This window comes from Plasmodium gonderi, assembly GCF_002157705.1.
Source record: "Plasmodium gonderi DNA, contig: Chr10, whole genome shotgun sequence".
Taxonomy (NCBI): domain Eukaryota; phylum Apicomplexa; class Aconoidasida; order Haemosporida; family Plasmodiidae; genus Plasmodium; species Plasmodium gonderi.
Genome location: NW_021628935.1, coordinates 1453936 through 1471220, shown reverse-complemented (window position 1 = coordinate 1471220; position 17285 = coordinate 1453936). Strand labels below are relative to the sequence as shown.

General features: G+C 24.5%; 3 protein-coding genes across 3 annotated transcripts; all 3 read left to right on the top strand.

Annotated features, from left to right (window-relative positions):
- Positions 1-725: 725 nt before the first annotated feature.
- On the top strand, positions 726-2117 carry PGO_103130 (Plasmodium exported protein; the record flags this gene model as incomplete). The annotated part of the gene is made up of 2 exons (XM_028688342.1): positions 726-815; positions 1005-2117. 2 exons carry the CDS (start codon positions 726-728, stop codon positions 2115-2117), a joined length of 1203 nt encoding a protein of 400 aa, XP_028544143.1.
- A 1985-nt stretch (positions 2118-4102) lies between these two features.
- Positions 4103-5081, top strand: PGO_103120 (Plasmodium exported protein, unknown function; the record flags this gene model as incomplete). Its single annotated transcript, XM_028688341.1, has 2 exons — positions 4103-4168; positions 4326-5081. 2 exons carry the CDS (start codon positions 4103-4105, stop codon positions 5079-5081), a joined length of 822 nt encoding a protein of 273 aa, XP_028544142.1.
- A 4939-nt stretch (positions 5082-10020) lies between these two features.
- On the top strand, positions 10021-14202 carry PGO_103110 (tryptophan-rich antigen; the record flags this gene model as incomplete). The annotated part of the gene is made up of 2 exons (XM_028688340.1): positions 10021-10182; positions 10357-14202. 2 exons carry the CDS (start codon positions 10021-10023, stop codon positions 14200-14202), a joined length of 4008 nt encoding a protein of 1335 aa, XP_028544141.1.
- Positions 14203-17285: the final 3083 nt, after the last annotated feature.

Sequence of the window (17285 nt, the reverse complement as noted above, 5' to 3'; positions counted from 1 at the left end):
ACGGCACTGCGTTACTAATTTTAAAATTTTAATCACTGCAATACAAAGGCAAAAAAAGCATTTTTTTTCTAAAAATATTTTCTTCTTGCCCTCACAAAAAATAAAAATGGCCAATACGCAAAATATGCGTAGATTCTTTTTGTTTATATTTTAATTTTATTTCCAATGATTTACATACTAAACTTGCTGCCACAACAATAATTTCCTTATAATGATGTGATACATACATAAATGTAAAAATTATATATTTATGCATGCATAAGTTTATATATATACTGTTTAAAATATAACGAATTTCTAAATTCTAAATTGCTATAATTAAAAAAAAAAAAAAAGATAGATATATATAATATAATGTATTTTTAATAAATCTTATGCAAAACCATTGCGCTAGAATTTTTATTTTTACAAATAATGTTTAAAGAAAACCCATGTATTTGTAATTTACTCTTTTTCCCTTTCTTTCTTAATACGATTTTATTTAAAATGTTTCCCCCACTTTTTGTATTTCTCATATGTTCTTTAAAATATATATTTAAATACTGAATTATAAAATTTAAAGTATTTTTTGAATTAATAAGCAATAGATAAATATAGAAAATGAGAAAATTTATCCATGCAATCCTAATAACTACTAAGCACTTAAAAGAATATGTATAATAACAATCCATTATGATTAAAAAACACTAATAATGCAACAATAATTAAGAGAACATAAATAAAGCATGAATATGAAGGAAAAGACAAATAGTTTCATCTGTGTTAAATATTTTGCCTTTGCTGTTTTAATATTAGCTTATATATTTCCGTCTGATGTAGGACACGTAAAGAAAAATTAAAATTATTCATACTTTAAAACATTGTGATATTCTTTACGTATGTGTTTTTGTGTTTTTTACCCTTTTAATTTTTTTTTTTTTTTTTTTTTTTTTTGTTTTATTTATATATACAAACATTTATATGCTTCTTTGGAATTTTTTTTTTTTTATCTATCTAATCCTTAGTTTGCTGAAACCTGTGGTAAGTCATGGAGTAGAAATAACAATATTTACTCAAATAAGGATTATAATACAAAAGCAAGTAGATTGTTAAAAGTTGAATTAGTGTCAGAACCCAAAGAAAAGTATAAAATTTTAAAAGAAAAGTTACTAGATATATTAAATGAAAATGATGAAGATTTTGAAAAAAGATTTAATGAAGTATTAAATGATGAGATTTTTGAAAATGTACCCATGCCACAGAAATTGATTAAAAAGATGAACAAATCATTATGTTCACTGATGTTTTATAATTATGATAAAAAAGGATTATGGTTATCAGGATTTGGAAATCTCGATGAAAAGTTAGAAGCATCATTAGAATCTGATAGTAATGATGGAGAAAAATTACCTAGTTCAGAGGACAATTTTAATAGCATTGAAAAGATAACAAATCAATCAAAATTTTGTAGTAATTTTAAAAAATGGAATCTATTTAAAATTTTTGATTATTTTGAAAAACTAAAAGAAGAGGACACATCAAAATATGATTATAGTTCAGATTATGATGGTACCACTAGTAAAATTATTAATGAGAAAGGGGAAGAAAAGTTAGAAGGTTATTTTAGTGATGTCTCCGATGACGACTTTAGATATGACGATGAACCAGGCGATATATTAAAAAATATTTTTAAACCGAATTGCGAAAAACTATCTCACTTATTGAAATCTTATGTTGATGGTGAAAAAGTATTAAAACCATTAAAGAAAGAAATATTAACAACTAAAAAATATTATGGACTAATAAAACCGGTTTTCACATGGACAGGTAATTATATGAAGAAATTAGATGTAAAATACGAAAAGTCTTTGATGAAGGTATTGGCTTCTGATGATATGATAGATGATAACACTGTTAAGTTACTCTTCAAAAAATTTAAGAGTTATTTAATAGTTATTTATCCACTTTTTTCTTATAGCCTTTACACATTGGTGGTTTATTTATTTAATTTTGATCATTTTAGTATTGCTTCAACAGCTACCATGCTTTTATGCGCTTTAATATATGTGAGTTACAAATATATCAAGTGCACTAACAACACTAAATATAAAGAATTACAAGATAATATGAATACCTAAACTAATGAGTCATAACGTATTATTAAATATATTTTATGATCATTTGAAATTTAGAGAAATCATATGAGTCTAATTCAACATTTTTATATATTAAGATAGTATGCGTATGTGCACTTCTACTATATGTCATATGTTAATTGCGTTATCCTTGTACTTATGTTTAAATAACTCTGTTTAACAAGAGTTTCGTCTTTCCCTATTAAAAAATTGTAGTTTCTTTGTTTGCACTTAAATAATTATTTGTTTGTTTTATTTTATTTTATTTTTTTTTCTCGCTTTCTTTGACAAATAGAAATGTGTTTTTTTTAAGCATTTTTTCTGTTTTTTTTTTTTTTTTTTTTAGTTATTAATTCCATAGAAATTTTATTTTTTTCCCAACTTTTTATTTAAATATTAATAAAATAAAACATTAATTCTATAGATTATTAATAAATATATATTATTTCAAATTGAATTTTTTGTGGCTACAAATAGTAAACTATACATTCGTGTGTGTAGTTTACAAGTTGTAAATAGACACTGTTTAAAAGAGAAACAATTTCATTAAAAAAAAAAAAAAAAAAAAAAGATTTAATTTTAATATAATAATATATTTTACAATGTTTTGTAGAATTTATTATTAGCATTTCTTAATTAAAAGAATTGCTCTTTTAATTGAACATTTTAGTTGTTCTAATGGGGGTGGATGATTGGTTGTACAATGTAGAAAAAATGTTTATAACATGTGTACATATATGTTGCACCAATGTTATTTTATATTCATTTGTTGTATATATGGATATTTACATCAGTTTACTAATTTTTTTTTTTTATTTTAAATAAATTGTTTATTATTGTTATCTGTTCTTTGTATTTTCATTATGTATAAACAAAGCGTGTTATGAGAAGAAGCGTTTTATTGTAACTAGCGTTTTGCATGAACCTTTATTCATTTCATGCACACTTTTTCATTTTTGAATTTATCAACATTACTATGATTGCTCAGACGGAACTGTCTCATCTAAGGATTGTATTACTACTAAATTATTTAAAAAAACAAAATAAATCAAAAAAAAAATTTTTTTTTTTTTTCCTTTTACATAATTACTGCAAAAACAAAAGTAATAGTTATACAAAGTTGTAATGTTATTTTGTCCTATTCTATCATTTAGCTATTTTACTTTTAAAAAATGTATTTACCATGAAATGATAGTATAACTATGTAATCTGCAACAAGAAGGAATTAATTTCTAAAATTATTTTCCATCTCTTACATTATATGTTTTAAGCTTTTATTCCTTTCCTTTCCTTTTTTTTTTTTTTTTTTTTTTTTTTCTTACTATTTCTTATAAGAAACAATAATTAAATCCTATCCTGTACGACCAGGCATAGGATACATTGTAAAAAGTTTATCTTATTTAATACCAAAAATGATATTTAAAAATAAAAAAAATCTTCCATTTAATTTATGTGGATAGTAATTATAAGGTTCCGCTTTATTGTTTTTGCTGATAGTGCATATTCTAATGATTAAAACAAAAGTGGTTTATATTAATATGCAGCATTAATGCTTTTTCTCGCATGAATTATATATATTGGTATAATTGAAATAATAAATTGTAGTTCCGTTTCTATTCATCCTTTTTTATATATATTTTACTGTTTTTTTCTCGCTTTGTAAAGGTTATCCTAAATGTGAAAATTCCATTAACCAATTACAATTTCACGTAAGACATTTTTTAAAATATTTTTATTTTGTTTGTTTTACCGTTTTTAAAATTTATATGTATATTATATATAATTACGTGAAATTGTGGAAAATTTGTAAAAACAATAATATCAATTTTTGTAAAAAAGTCAAAACAGATACGCAAAAAAAAAAAAAAAAAAGCTTAATGTCACGATATGTAATTTTGTTACAGAAAAAATTACTTAGATATAATGTTTATTTTTATTACAAATTATATAATGCTATTAAATAAATATTTTGTGAAAGGATAAAAAAAATGCTTCTTTTTGTTAAAATTTTTGCGTATACCTTTTTAATATGGACATTCCAACATACAAATGAAGTATGTATTACTAATATAATTATACTTAAAAGAAAAAAAAAGATGATTCAACTCGTTTTATTTGCTTTATATTTTCATTTAAAAAGAATCGTATTATTAATAATAAAAGTTAATATGTCTCCATTTGTTATAAATAATTCATGTTCCTAATTTTTAGTTATCTACACTTTGTAAAACATGGGATAATACAAAAAAACTTAGCAATGCATCATTCAGCATAAGAATAGGTAGACTCTTGAGAAGTGAAACAGACATAAGAGACGTGAGAAATTATGGATTTGTAAAAAGGGAATTAATAAACGTTGTAGAAAATGGTAATGATAAAAGTTTTCAAAAAAAAAGGAATCCACAAAAACATCTTAAAAATATTGAAAATTCTTATAATTCTTTCATTTATGACGATAGCCTTGATAAATCAGATGACTCATTAGGTAACAGTTGTAGTAGTAATAATTCACTTGACATAACAGAATATGATAATAATCACATAATAAAACCTAATCAAAATAAGCAAACATATCCAGAGTTGTTAAAATGTCATAGCAAGCCGAGAATAAAAAATACTCCATTTAATTTGGTTAATTTTTTTAAAGAAATGGATGCACAATTTGAGGTAAAATTGTTACGTTCTTTGAAACATGATTCCACAGCTGAAGACTGTTCAATTAAGCATAAGAGCATTTTTAAAAAATTTTTACATTACACAAGTAGACATAAAATACTTCTCCCACCAGTTGCCTTACTAATAACTGTATTTTTACTTATAGCCTTACAATATGGATCTACAGTTACATGTCCAGTTATTTTACTAAGCATTGCAGTTTCATCTTACTATTTTATTAAGGTTAAAAAATGCAATTCAATTAGTAAATTTTTTAGAAGTTTTATGTCTAGTAATAAAAACATAAAATAATGGGATTATACAAAGTTAGCCTTATAAATCCTTAGTATTACTGTTGAAAAAATTTAATATATATATAACTCTTTACACATCCTGTATGAAAATATTTTCTTTCCCAAAATGGGAATATATTTGTATAAATATATATGTGTGTGCAGTATATTTTAATAATGTGTTTTTATTTGTTTTTTTATCCCAAATGCTTTGTTTAATCCTATTTCATATACACCACCTCATAATTTTAATAAATTATTTTTGCTTTAAACATACATTTGGGTTATTATTTATTTGCCATTATTAGAGATAAAAATATACATTCAAGAACAATTCTTTTCTTCCCTTTTTTTTTTTTTTTTTATGTTTTAATGCTCCTTTTTTTGAAAACTAAATATTCGTTTGTTTTAATTATAAATAAAATAACTATTCACATAGATGAATTAATTATTACTTTTTTTCACAATTGTGTAAGCTTTATTCTACATTTTAAGGTCTTTTTCCAATTATTAAATTTTATTATCATTCTTATTCAAGGAAAACTACACTAACTTATCTATGTTTATGAAAAAACAAAAAATATGTCTTTATTAATTTCTTCTCTTCTCTTTTTTTTTTTTTTTTTTTTTTTTTTTCGTTCTCATTTGTCGTATGCATAGATAACTTTCGTTCATTTGTTCTACTAATAATATACGTCTTTTTCTATATAATCATTGTTTTGTTTTTTTATTTAACATATGTTTTATGTATTTTCCCTCCTATTTTTTAATTATATTATCTATTATATATATACCATCTTATCGGAGACTCATGTAGACATTTCTACTATGATACTCCATATGAGTACGTCTGTCTGAAAGGGGAAATATAAGTTTTATGCATAAAATCACTTCTACTTACTTCATCATTTTATGAAAATTTCTTATATCCCCATAGATTTGCCGCTGCATACTAATTTAAACTCATCTATTAATTGATGCCTGTAACAGTAAAAGGACTATATCATGATATTACTGGATATCCAATGATTATATTATTCCTTTGTATGCTTCACTTATTGATCTATTTTGTCTAATTTTCGTCCTTATATTTTTTAAATAGTCCTTAAAGTTTTTTCCCTTTTTCTTTAACTTTAATGATTGACAATTTTTTTTTTTTAATTTCTTTTTGAATGCATATGCAAAACATTTAATTAATCATACGATAATAAGAAGTAATAACAAAAGAAAAAAGAAAAAATACAAGTGTAATAACCAAAACCAAAATAATGCTGCGTACTGGAAATCCAGAATTGCAAATGCTTATATTATGCCTCTTCTTTTAATAAATACTAATCATTAAAAAAAAAATGTTCTAAAAGTCTATTTTAATACAGAAATAATAATGTGCGTTGCTTACATAATATCAAAATTTTAAACGAACACATTTTTAGTATATACTAATTAATTTGTGCAAAACAACTAAACAGGTATTCTTCCCTAAACCTTTTATGTTACGTTTTTTCAAAACATGAAAAATACTTTTATTTTTATTGGCATTGTTAGTTGCAAACATAGCACAAGAAATAACAGAAGAGAAGGATACTTATGAATTAACTTAATTGTTAGAATTTTTGATTAATTGCTTTTATTGTGCATTGTACATTAAATTGTTTTGAACATATTTCTAATTCCCACAGATATGGTGCCTAATTCTTTAGACACAAGTGTATAATTTATTGAAAACAAATTTGAATGTCTCATTCAATGTCTATTTTTTTTTTTTGTGTATGCAGATGTGGTTATACCTCTAGAAAATGCATATATACATAAACAACTAATGCCATATAAACATAGCTTCCTCATCACTCTTATGAAACTTACTAAGAAATAGAACAGACAATTAACATATACTCAAAATTTTTTCATAATCATGGTCCTTAATTACAAATAACATTGATTAATCACCATGTAAAAACTATATTTTATTGAATACTTTAAACCTATTAATTTTTGTAATTTTTTTTTTTTTAATTTTTATACCAATTTAATTTATAATAATATAAACTTTTGGGCTTCAAGTATTATGTAATTAGTCACATATTAATGGCGAAACAGATAAATATTATTTTTTTTAGAAACATTCCATTTATTTCCATCCTACTGACGTTTTCTTTTTTTCTTTTTTCTTCCATATATTTCTTTAATTCTAAATTCAATTCACTTAGAAGCATTTGTTATACATTAGTATATGTGTCATTTCCCGTTTTTAATCAAGAGTACGTCAAGAACAAATAAAACGAAGAGCATAATAAGTATAATAAGAAATAAGATTAGCAACCCCAATTTTATGTTACCAACAATAGTGTAGTTTACACTATTCAATAATATATCCCAATAAAACAATATGTGCATCCTTTCTATAGCTTTTTTTTTTTTTTTTTAAATATTTAATAAAATAAAAATATACTATTTTAATTTAATGAAAATATGCATCTAGCTCCCGTCGATCAGTTTATAAATAATTCTTTTACCATTTCATAACACTTACACAATAATTTACACAAGTGTAATTTGTTTGATCATTGTTGTTCATTCGCTTATAAGTATAATTATGCCACTAATAGCTCTGTTAGAATGCGTAAATCAATAAAATTTTTCATATTTTGTTCTTTCAGTTCAATAAAATATTCAAAAAAAACAGAAATGTGAATTGCTATGATTATACGTATTTATTCATACATGTATCCTATTTAATTAATTTTTCTTCCGTTATTTTATTTTACTTTTTTAAAGCAACACTGTCTCTCCCCACAAGACATTTTTGAACTATTTCACATTTTCATAACACTAATTATCCACGATTCAAATGTATCACAAAGAAAAATGAACCTATTTTCATAATAGTAAAATTTTGAAATTATTATGTTTCAATTAAGCCTTTTTTACATGTAGAACTTCTGAAGTTTTATAAGTAATTTTTAGAGAAATGATAATTGCAAAATAAAATTGATGCTTAACGATGAACCCAGAATTCCTTTTGTATTTTATTATATTTATTTTAAAATTGGAAATGTTCATTACATACATTTCCTTTTCCTCTAATTTTATCTTATTTCGCATATTTTGGTTCATATCCATAATCAATTGGCACTTCCTGTTAAGTTTCCACTACAGTATATACACATGCATAAATCAGTAATGTACAATTTAAATTTTTGGTCTTTACATATATTTCGTTAAAAAAAAAATTTCCACTTTTAATTTTGTACTTTTTTTTTTTTTTTTTTCACAACCTCATGGTCAATATGCTCTTTCTCACAATTAAGACATTAAAAGAATGTAATTATAAATTTAAAAGTAAAAAAATGCGCTTTCATAAATGAATGTTTTGCATTTATTAAATGCTTCAATACCTCCAGGGAATTAACGAGCTTCAAAGTAAAATTATTTTCGTCCAATAATTTTCTCCCAACTTTTTTTTGCCTTTTATTTGTGTATAAAACACGACTATTTGTCAATTAGGTTACAAGGAATAAAAAAAAGATTCATGCATATAAAGTGAAAAAAAAAAAGACCGAAATAGCAAAAATTATTAAATTAAAGAAAAAACATTTAAAGGACATAAAAGGAATAAAATAATATGCATGAAATGCGCAACAAACAAAAAAAAAAGAAAGAAAAAAAAAATAATAAATGAAGAACAAAATAAATGAATGCGCACAAAAAAAAAAAAAAAAAATACGAAAATAAATTATAAAAATGTCGAAAAAGAGAAAAAATATTTGAATAATGTAATAATAAATAAAAAATAAAAAAAGCACAATCCTATAAAAGTTCTAATTTTATTTACATATTTAATTTAAATAAAAAAAAAAGTATAATATAAAGAAGAAAAAAAAAAAAAAAGGGGGTGAAAATAATTATTAAACATTTTAAATATAAAAATCATTTATTTTTATAGCAACTGTAATTTTTTAAATTCTAGGAAATTACTATTCCATCTTGTCATATATATACCCCCATTTTTTTATTTTATTTCAAAGTAAATTTAAAATTATTTTTTTTTTAATTCTTTTAACGGATCCATTTATTATCATCTTTTTTAGTGCTTTGGGAATATGTAAAGAAATATCACGAAAAATAAATTTGTTGTAACGGGAAAAATATTTCTCGTTCCCGAAAAATGTTATCTAGATATATGTATGCATACATAATATAATATGTCCTTAAAATTAATTTTTAATACTTGTGAATAAATTTAAAAATTAAATAAAATAAAAAACTATATATTTTTAATAGAAATCAACATCTTTTTGATTAAAAACAGGGTTCTATAAATTTACATAATATATATTATACATTTATTTTACATTTATATATTTTTTTAATTTGTTCCTTTTTTTCTTTATGAAAAAATGATACTTTGTTAAAATAAAAAAAATGCATAAACTAAAAATTAAAAAAAAAAATAATTACAGTAAAATATAGGAAAGAAAATTCCTTTTTATTTTATAAATAAAACCATAAACGGTTATATATTTTTATATCTTTAAATCAATTTTTCTCTTCATTCTCAAAAATATGTCAATGGGAAAAGGTTTTATTTAATAATATCATTTGTATATGTATTATTATTTAAAACTATTAATATATACATTAGATTAGATTAGATTATCATACGTTTAAGCATCTAAATCAGCAGTCTTACTGAGTGATCAAATATTTTAATGTAAAATTATTTGTATTTTATTTTCAGTTCTGTACTTATTTTTGTCCATATTTTTTTCTACATGTTTTCTTCATCCTTTACAATGAATACTAAAATGAAAGCAATGTATAATATAGGCAAAAAATACTATAGATAAAAAAAAAATAAAGTATATTAAAAATTATAGTTATTTTTTTGTTATTTACAAAAACACATTTTATAATAACTAAAATATATATGAAAACTACCAGCGAAGTAGAAGTAAAATATGAAAGAGCATAAAGCAAAATCATCCCATCGTTCAAGTATAACAAAAAAATATAAGGACAATGAGTTAAATAATACAAGAAGAAAACGAGTTTCATCATGTGTTTACATGATATTATTCTTTTTGTCATATGTGGTTCTTCCTCTAACTAAATGTAGTGAAGTAAGGATACATTTTTTTTTTTTTTTTTTATAATGCAAACTGAATATGAAGCTTATACATTCTGTTTTATTCATGTATCACACTTTACTACCCTGAAACCCCTTATAATTTTTCGCAAAAAATTAATTACGCCCCTTTACATTTTCTTCAACCTTTTTGCACGTCCCATTTTAGTATTCTCAAAAACATAGGAGAAGCAATAACAACCATGGTAGAGTTAAAGTAGAAGAACTGAAAGAAGATTCTCAAGAATTAGTAGAAATAGCAAGACATAGAGATAATAGCGCATGGCGTTTATTTGTGAATCAGTTTGAGCAAGACTGGCACACTTTTAATAATGACTTGGCAAACAAAAGAGATCAATGGTTTCAGGAAAAAAATCTCGAATCAGAAAAATTGAGTAAATCAATGGAAGATGAAAAAAATAAATGGTTTCGAGCAAAAGATAGAGAATTACAAATTTTGAAGAAAGCTTTAGAATACAAATTTAATCGTTCCTATAATAATGGGAATAGATCAAGTGATAACAGTGATATTATGAAAACAACATTAGAGCCAAGTGAAGTAAAAGAAGCTGATGATGATTACGATGATGTTAAAGATACTCGGGGACATGAAACTATAAAATTGAAAAGTGGAAAAGTGATGGAAAAACGTACAATAGAATATGGAAAAAAGTCACAAAAGGTATCTCCAACACAGAGAAACATGTATGTAAAAGAGAATTTTCAAGACAAAGGAGATTTAATCAAAAATGAAGAGATGAAAAAGGGTCAAATGAAAAGAGGTGAAATGCAAGAGGAAGAAATGATAGAAGAAGAAAATGAAATGGATAGAATGAGAAAAGATGAAATAAAAGATGAAGATATAGAACGGGGGAAAAACAAAAATAAGGAAAGGAGTGTAGAACTTTACTATTATGGTAAAAATAATAATGTAGACCATGAATATCATTCGGATGATGATTCCCACTACACAAGTAAAAAGATGGAACAGCAGAAAAGTACTTCCAACAAAAGTGATAAATATTCAACAGTAGATTATAAAAAATCTCAACAATCTAAAAAGTTACAAAATGAAGAAAAAATGGAAAAATCTTACGGAAGTGGATTTTTAAATAAATCAGCAAAAGATGAAGAAAAATCCAAAGCTACTACAGCAGGAAAATATAAAGCACATAATCAATTTGACAAAAACCAGGAACGTAAACAAACTACTCCAACTAAAATGGATCCAGATAAAAAAACTAATTTAGAAATTCTTAGAAGATCACAAAGAAACGCTGATCAAAATAAAAGAAAAATGGATGTGAGTATAAATAAGAAAATGGACGAGTGGAAAAAAGAATTGAGTGAAGACGATCAACAATCAGAAAAAGAAAAAGAAAAGGAAAAAGAAAAGGAAAAGGAAAAGGAAAAGGAAAAAGAAAAGGAAAAGGAAAAGGAGAAAGAAAAGGAAAAGGAAAAGGAAAAAGAAAAATCGAACAAAACTCCCAATTACACTGTTTCCAATAAATCTTTTGAAAATGATAATAAACCATATGACCCATTTCAATACAAGCGAAAGAGATTTAGTGATTGGAGTGTTGCATTAAGAGAACAATCGAGGAAAGGTTATCAATCATCCATTCAAGGTGTTCCAAGTGACTCGGATAAAGAAGATGATAAAGAAAAAAAGAAGAAATTTGAAGATCCAAAAAATAATTTCAAAGTTTCCGTAAAAGATGAGAAAAAGAAAGATAATAAAAAATTGGAAAGCAAACCATTTGGACATGATGAAAAAAAGAACAAAGCACCTGAAGCTGAAGAAAATAAATATACTGGTTATAACGTTTCCGTAAAAGAAGAAACAAAAGAGGATGAGGACAAATTGAAAAAAGAAAAAATTGATGATTCGAAAAAAAATGAAAAGATAACTGAAGTTTCAAATAGTGAAACTAGCGAATTTAAATATACCATTAAAGAAGAACCACAGAAAGATGAACCTGAGTTAAAAGGAGATTCAATTGAAGATGCCGAAAAAGGTGAGAAGGCAACAGAAAATTCAGAGAGTGCATTTGGTGCTGAATGGAAGAGTTTCATTAAAGGAGAAACAAAGAAAAATGAAGAAAAAACAGAAGTTCTATCATCCATAGGTGGAGAAAAAACCGAAAGCCAAATATTGGAAAGTGAAGAAGAAACCGAAAGTCCAACGTTAGAGGCTGGAGAAAAAACAGAAAGTCCAACGTTAGAGGTTGGCGAAAAAACAGAAAGTCCAACGTTAGAAGATGGTGAAAAATCAAAAATCTCAACGTTAGAAGATGGTGAAAAAGCAAAAAGCCCAACGTTAGAAGCTGGCGAAAAAACTGAGCTTCCAACGTTAGAAGTTGGAGAAAAAATCGAAAGCCCAACTTTAGAAGCTGGCGAAAAAACGGAAAGCCAATCATTGGAACATGACGAAGCAAAGGTGGAAACGGGTTCGAAGTTCTCTGAAAAAAATATTTCAGTTGGAGTATATAAATTAAGTAATTCCAAAGAATCATTAAAAGAAGAAGAAAAAATGAAAGAAGAAAAGGAACAAGATTATAATGAAGAAGGAGAAGGTAGCATGAAAGAAGATGATGAAGGAGAAAAAGAAGGAGGAGAAAAAGAAGAAGGAGAAAAAGAAGGAGAAAAAGAAGAAGGAGAAAAAGAAGAAGGAGAAAAAGAAGAAGAAGTAGAAGGAGAAGAAGGAGAAAAAGAAGAAGAAGTAGAAGGAGAAGAAGGAGAAAAAGAAGAAGAAGTAGAAGGAGAAGAAGGAGAAAAAGAAGAAGAAAAAGAAGAAGAACTAGAAGTAGAAGGAGAAGAAGGAGAAAAAGAAGAAGGAGAAAAAGAAGAAGGAGAAAAAGAAGAAGGAGAAAAAGAAGAAGGAGAAAAAGAAGAAGGAGAAAAAGAAGAAGGAGAAAAAGAAGAAGTAGAAGGAGAAGAAGGAAAGAGTCATGATTATAAGGATGGAGAAGGTATAAAACGAGACAGCAAAGACAGGTTACATGATTTTAATAAAGAAAATGACATGGAAGAAGAAGGCCGTGAGGAGGGTAAACCTATTGAATATGATGAAAATGGCATGCCCAAATTAGAATTGAATGATGAGGCTTCAAAAAAGCATACAGAAAAAGAAATGCCAAAAGCATCATCCGATGAATTAAATAAAATAGAAAGAAAAAAACTTATACTAACAGATTACAAAGAATGGCTTGATCAAAAGGACATACCTTTAATAGGTTGCTTTAAGAATCTTTGGAGCAAGTTTGTAAACACTGATCTTATTGTTCGATTCAGACATAAAAAAGGGGATAAAGATGAAGACGGACTTCCAATAAATCCTGAATGGGAGAGATGGATGAATGAATTGAAGAATGAATGGTCACGCTATAATGCGTACTTACACAAGGAAAGAATTAAATGGTTTAAGCAAAAAGATGTGGAATTTAATCAATTTATAGAAAATTTTCAATTTAAATGGATGCATTATAACAAAGAATTGTTGGAAGACCATTCTTTTGATATTTATAAAAAATCATTAAAATGGAAAGAATCAAAATGGGTTAAATGGATTGAAAAAGATGGAGAATCTATTATGATGCTGGATTTGGATAAATGGATAGACAGAACAAGAACCGAATATAATTTATGGTTACTGAAGGATTGGGAACAATGGAAAGATAACAAAATCATGGATTGGTTATTGAGTGAACGAAAATGTGATCAATATCAATATTGGCTAAAATGGGAATATTCAAATAAAAAACCATCATTTAGAAAAGAAAAACTAGATTGGTACAAATGGAAGATGATTAGACGTAGTGAAGCTAGTGATTGGCAGAAATGGGTTCATATTAAAGATAAGGCATTAATAGAAGTTAAGAATGAAATATGGCACAAATGGAAAGAAGATAAAAAAACAATATTTTTTTCTATGCTTGACCACTTTATTAACAACTGGATAGCAAAAAAACAATGGAATGTTTGGATAAAAGACCTTAAAAGGACATCAACATAATATGGACCTAATTAACAGAAATTTATTTAATTAAATTAGCAAACCGTAAATGCAGAAGAGATGATAGATATACATTTTCTGATTTCCCATTCCATGATTCAATTGCCATATTGGTTCACGTGCAAAGGAAACATCTAGGAAATGTGAAATTAGTAAACATGAACAAAATGTCATAAAAATGGAGAAGTGTAATAATCATTAAATGATTTTTACTTATTTATAAAAAAGCATTATATTTTCCAAACAATCTTTTCTGCTGTGTTAAAAACAGAATTTTGATATGTAGGAGAAAAAAAAAAAAGAAAAAATTAATAATAGGAAAAGCTCCAATAATATAATATTGAGCACAGAAATGTGATATAAAAAAAATATATATATATAATAAAATAGTACTTTTTCATAATACATGAATGATATTTCTAATTATAAACAAAAAATGCCAAGGAAAATAATACCAAAAAGTTTACGTATATTATACATATCCATCCAGGGAGATGAAATTTGCTAAAATGGGCACTATTATTATTTATTCACAAAAAATATTTTTAATTTCAAAAAAATGAAATTCTTTTAAAAAATTATTTTAGTTTTCTTTATATTTTTATAATAAAAAATAGATATACTTTAACAATTATCATTGTTCAGAAATTTCCTCTATTAACAACTGTATACTTACTAGTTGTTACTATAGAAACAGTTATTAGTTTTTATTTAATTTTTTTTTTTTTTTTATTTGTCAATATTCTCTTATTCTTAATCTTTTTTTTTTTTTTTTTATATTGATTTCCATTAATTTTTATATATATATATATATCTATGACTATCAATCTGCATATATTTGCATTTGCATATTACTTATTTACATTACTATTTGTGTGTCATATACCCATATGCAATGCCATTTATATTTATATGTAAGTTATCACTGTTTGTTTATTTATTTGTGCGCTTAGTAATAATGTTTCAGTATGAGTTTTACAATAATTTTTTTTGTGAACTTCAAATTCATGCTGCGCACATCAATTATTTGTCTTTTATGATGAATACAAGAATAATTGATTTTAATTTTCTTAAGAAATATTTTTAAATATTAAAAATTAACTATTAAAGATTCAATTTTCTATTATTTATACTTTAAAATAAAAAAACTTTTACCTCCATACCTATTTTCCATACAATAATTTGTAATTCATGAAAACAAAAAATTTATATGTTAGGATTATATTGTCCATGTAAGCGTATATATATATATATACTTTTTTTTTTTGGATTGTTTTGTTGTTCTATTTTTATTTTCGAAGTTATATAAATCATTATGATCCTATAGATTCAGCTATGTCTTCTATCACTTGGATATACTCTACATTTTCCAATTTTTTTTTACTATCATCCGCTTTTCTAAGCAAATCATTATTTTATACATTTATAATTTTTCATTTTGATATAATAAAAACATGTTTTCTTTTGTTCCATTTAAAAAGTACAAGAAAATGATTACTTGCCTTTAGGATAAAGCCGGTGCTCTCAATTTCCTAGTAAAAAATTTTCTGTTCTTCCCTTAAACGTTTTTATTATAACTATTTCACTTATATTTATCTTAATTTTTTAATGAATAAAAATTAGACGTCATTTTTACACCCCTATTGTCCATAAATTGTAATGTTTCATACGAAATGCATCTTACACATATTGTTTCAAAAAAGGGTGAAGCAAATGTAATTTAAAACACCCCTTATTTTATTCATATATATATGTACATATACATACACATGTACATTTTTCTTTCATGTTCTAAATCTTGAATATGTTTAATATAAAATTTTTTCTTCGTGAAAAATTTCACATTTGTGATTTTTTAAAGTGAATTCTCTTCATGACAAACATAGATACATAAAGTGTTCTTAGAAAATAAAATTATAAAAAGTATAGAATATAAAATGTAATTTTAAGAATTATTATAAAAAACAAAGGTTTTTTTTTTTTTTTTTTTACAGTCATATCCTTTGAGATAATTAAATTTAATAAAATTATTGTATAACTAAGATTAACCATCCACCAAATTTCTACCAGTAAAGCATAATATACACACGGAATATATAAATATACACATTCTGTTGCAACAGTGAAAAGAGGCGATTTAATCTATCACCCTTATACTAAAAAAGTTGCATATAATGCATTAGAACTATGTGATTAAATCTTATTTTTCGTGATTTTCTTCTCAAGCCACTGAAATAACATCCTTGAGGAGTTTACATTAGACAAAAGAGTGATTCTATGAAAAGAATAAAAATAAATAGAAAACAATGTGCATATTATCTATAGAAAATAAGTTTACATCCGTGTCTGCATTTAAACAGGGGTACTCAATTTAAAAATTCAAACAATGACAATAGTGAAAGAAAAATAAAATATTTTAAAAGGGTGACACAATTCACTTGTCTCAGAACTTCTAGAAAATTAGGTAATAATAAATATGAGGTATTATTTTCTTTAGTTTTAAAAAACATTTAAAAGAATGTATAGTAAATTATTTTATGCATTTATTCTCAAAACCTTTTATTTTAATAATAACAAAGTGAATAAAAGTAAAATGTGTCCTTGTAATAACTTGAAAATTAATAATAAAGATTCCTATGAAAAAAAAAAAAAAAAAAAAAAAAAAAGAAATTTTCCTTATATACCCACAAATGTTCTTTTTATTTGCCAGAGTTGTTCTTTAATTGAAGCATACGGAAGTTAACAGAAAGGAAAACACAGAAATATAAATAGCATTCTGTACATTATTCTCATTAAATTAAAATGAATAAATGTTAATGTATAACATACATGCTTATTTTTTTTTTATAAAAAAGACCAAATTACCTTACGTTGTTCTTTTTTAGGTGAAGTTGTTTTGAAAAATATATAGACCTATGATTCTGTTAATTATGATGCAGTATTTATAAAATATAAAATCAAAACATAGGTACAGTTCAATTAAATTCAAATTATAAAAAAAATAAAAATAGTTGCCTATTTTCTTTTAAATGAGGAGATGATTTCCAAAAAAAAGTCAATTATAAAATTTTCATTCACATCTC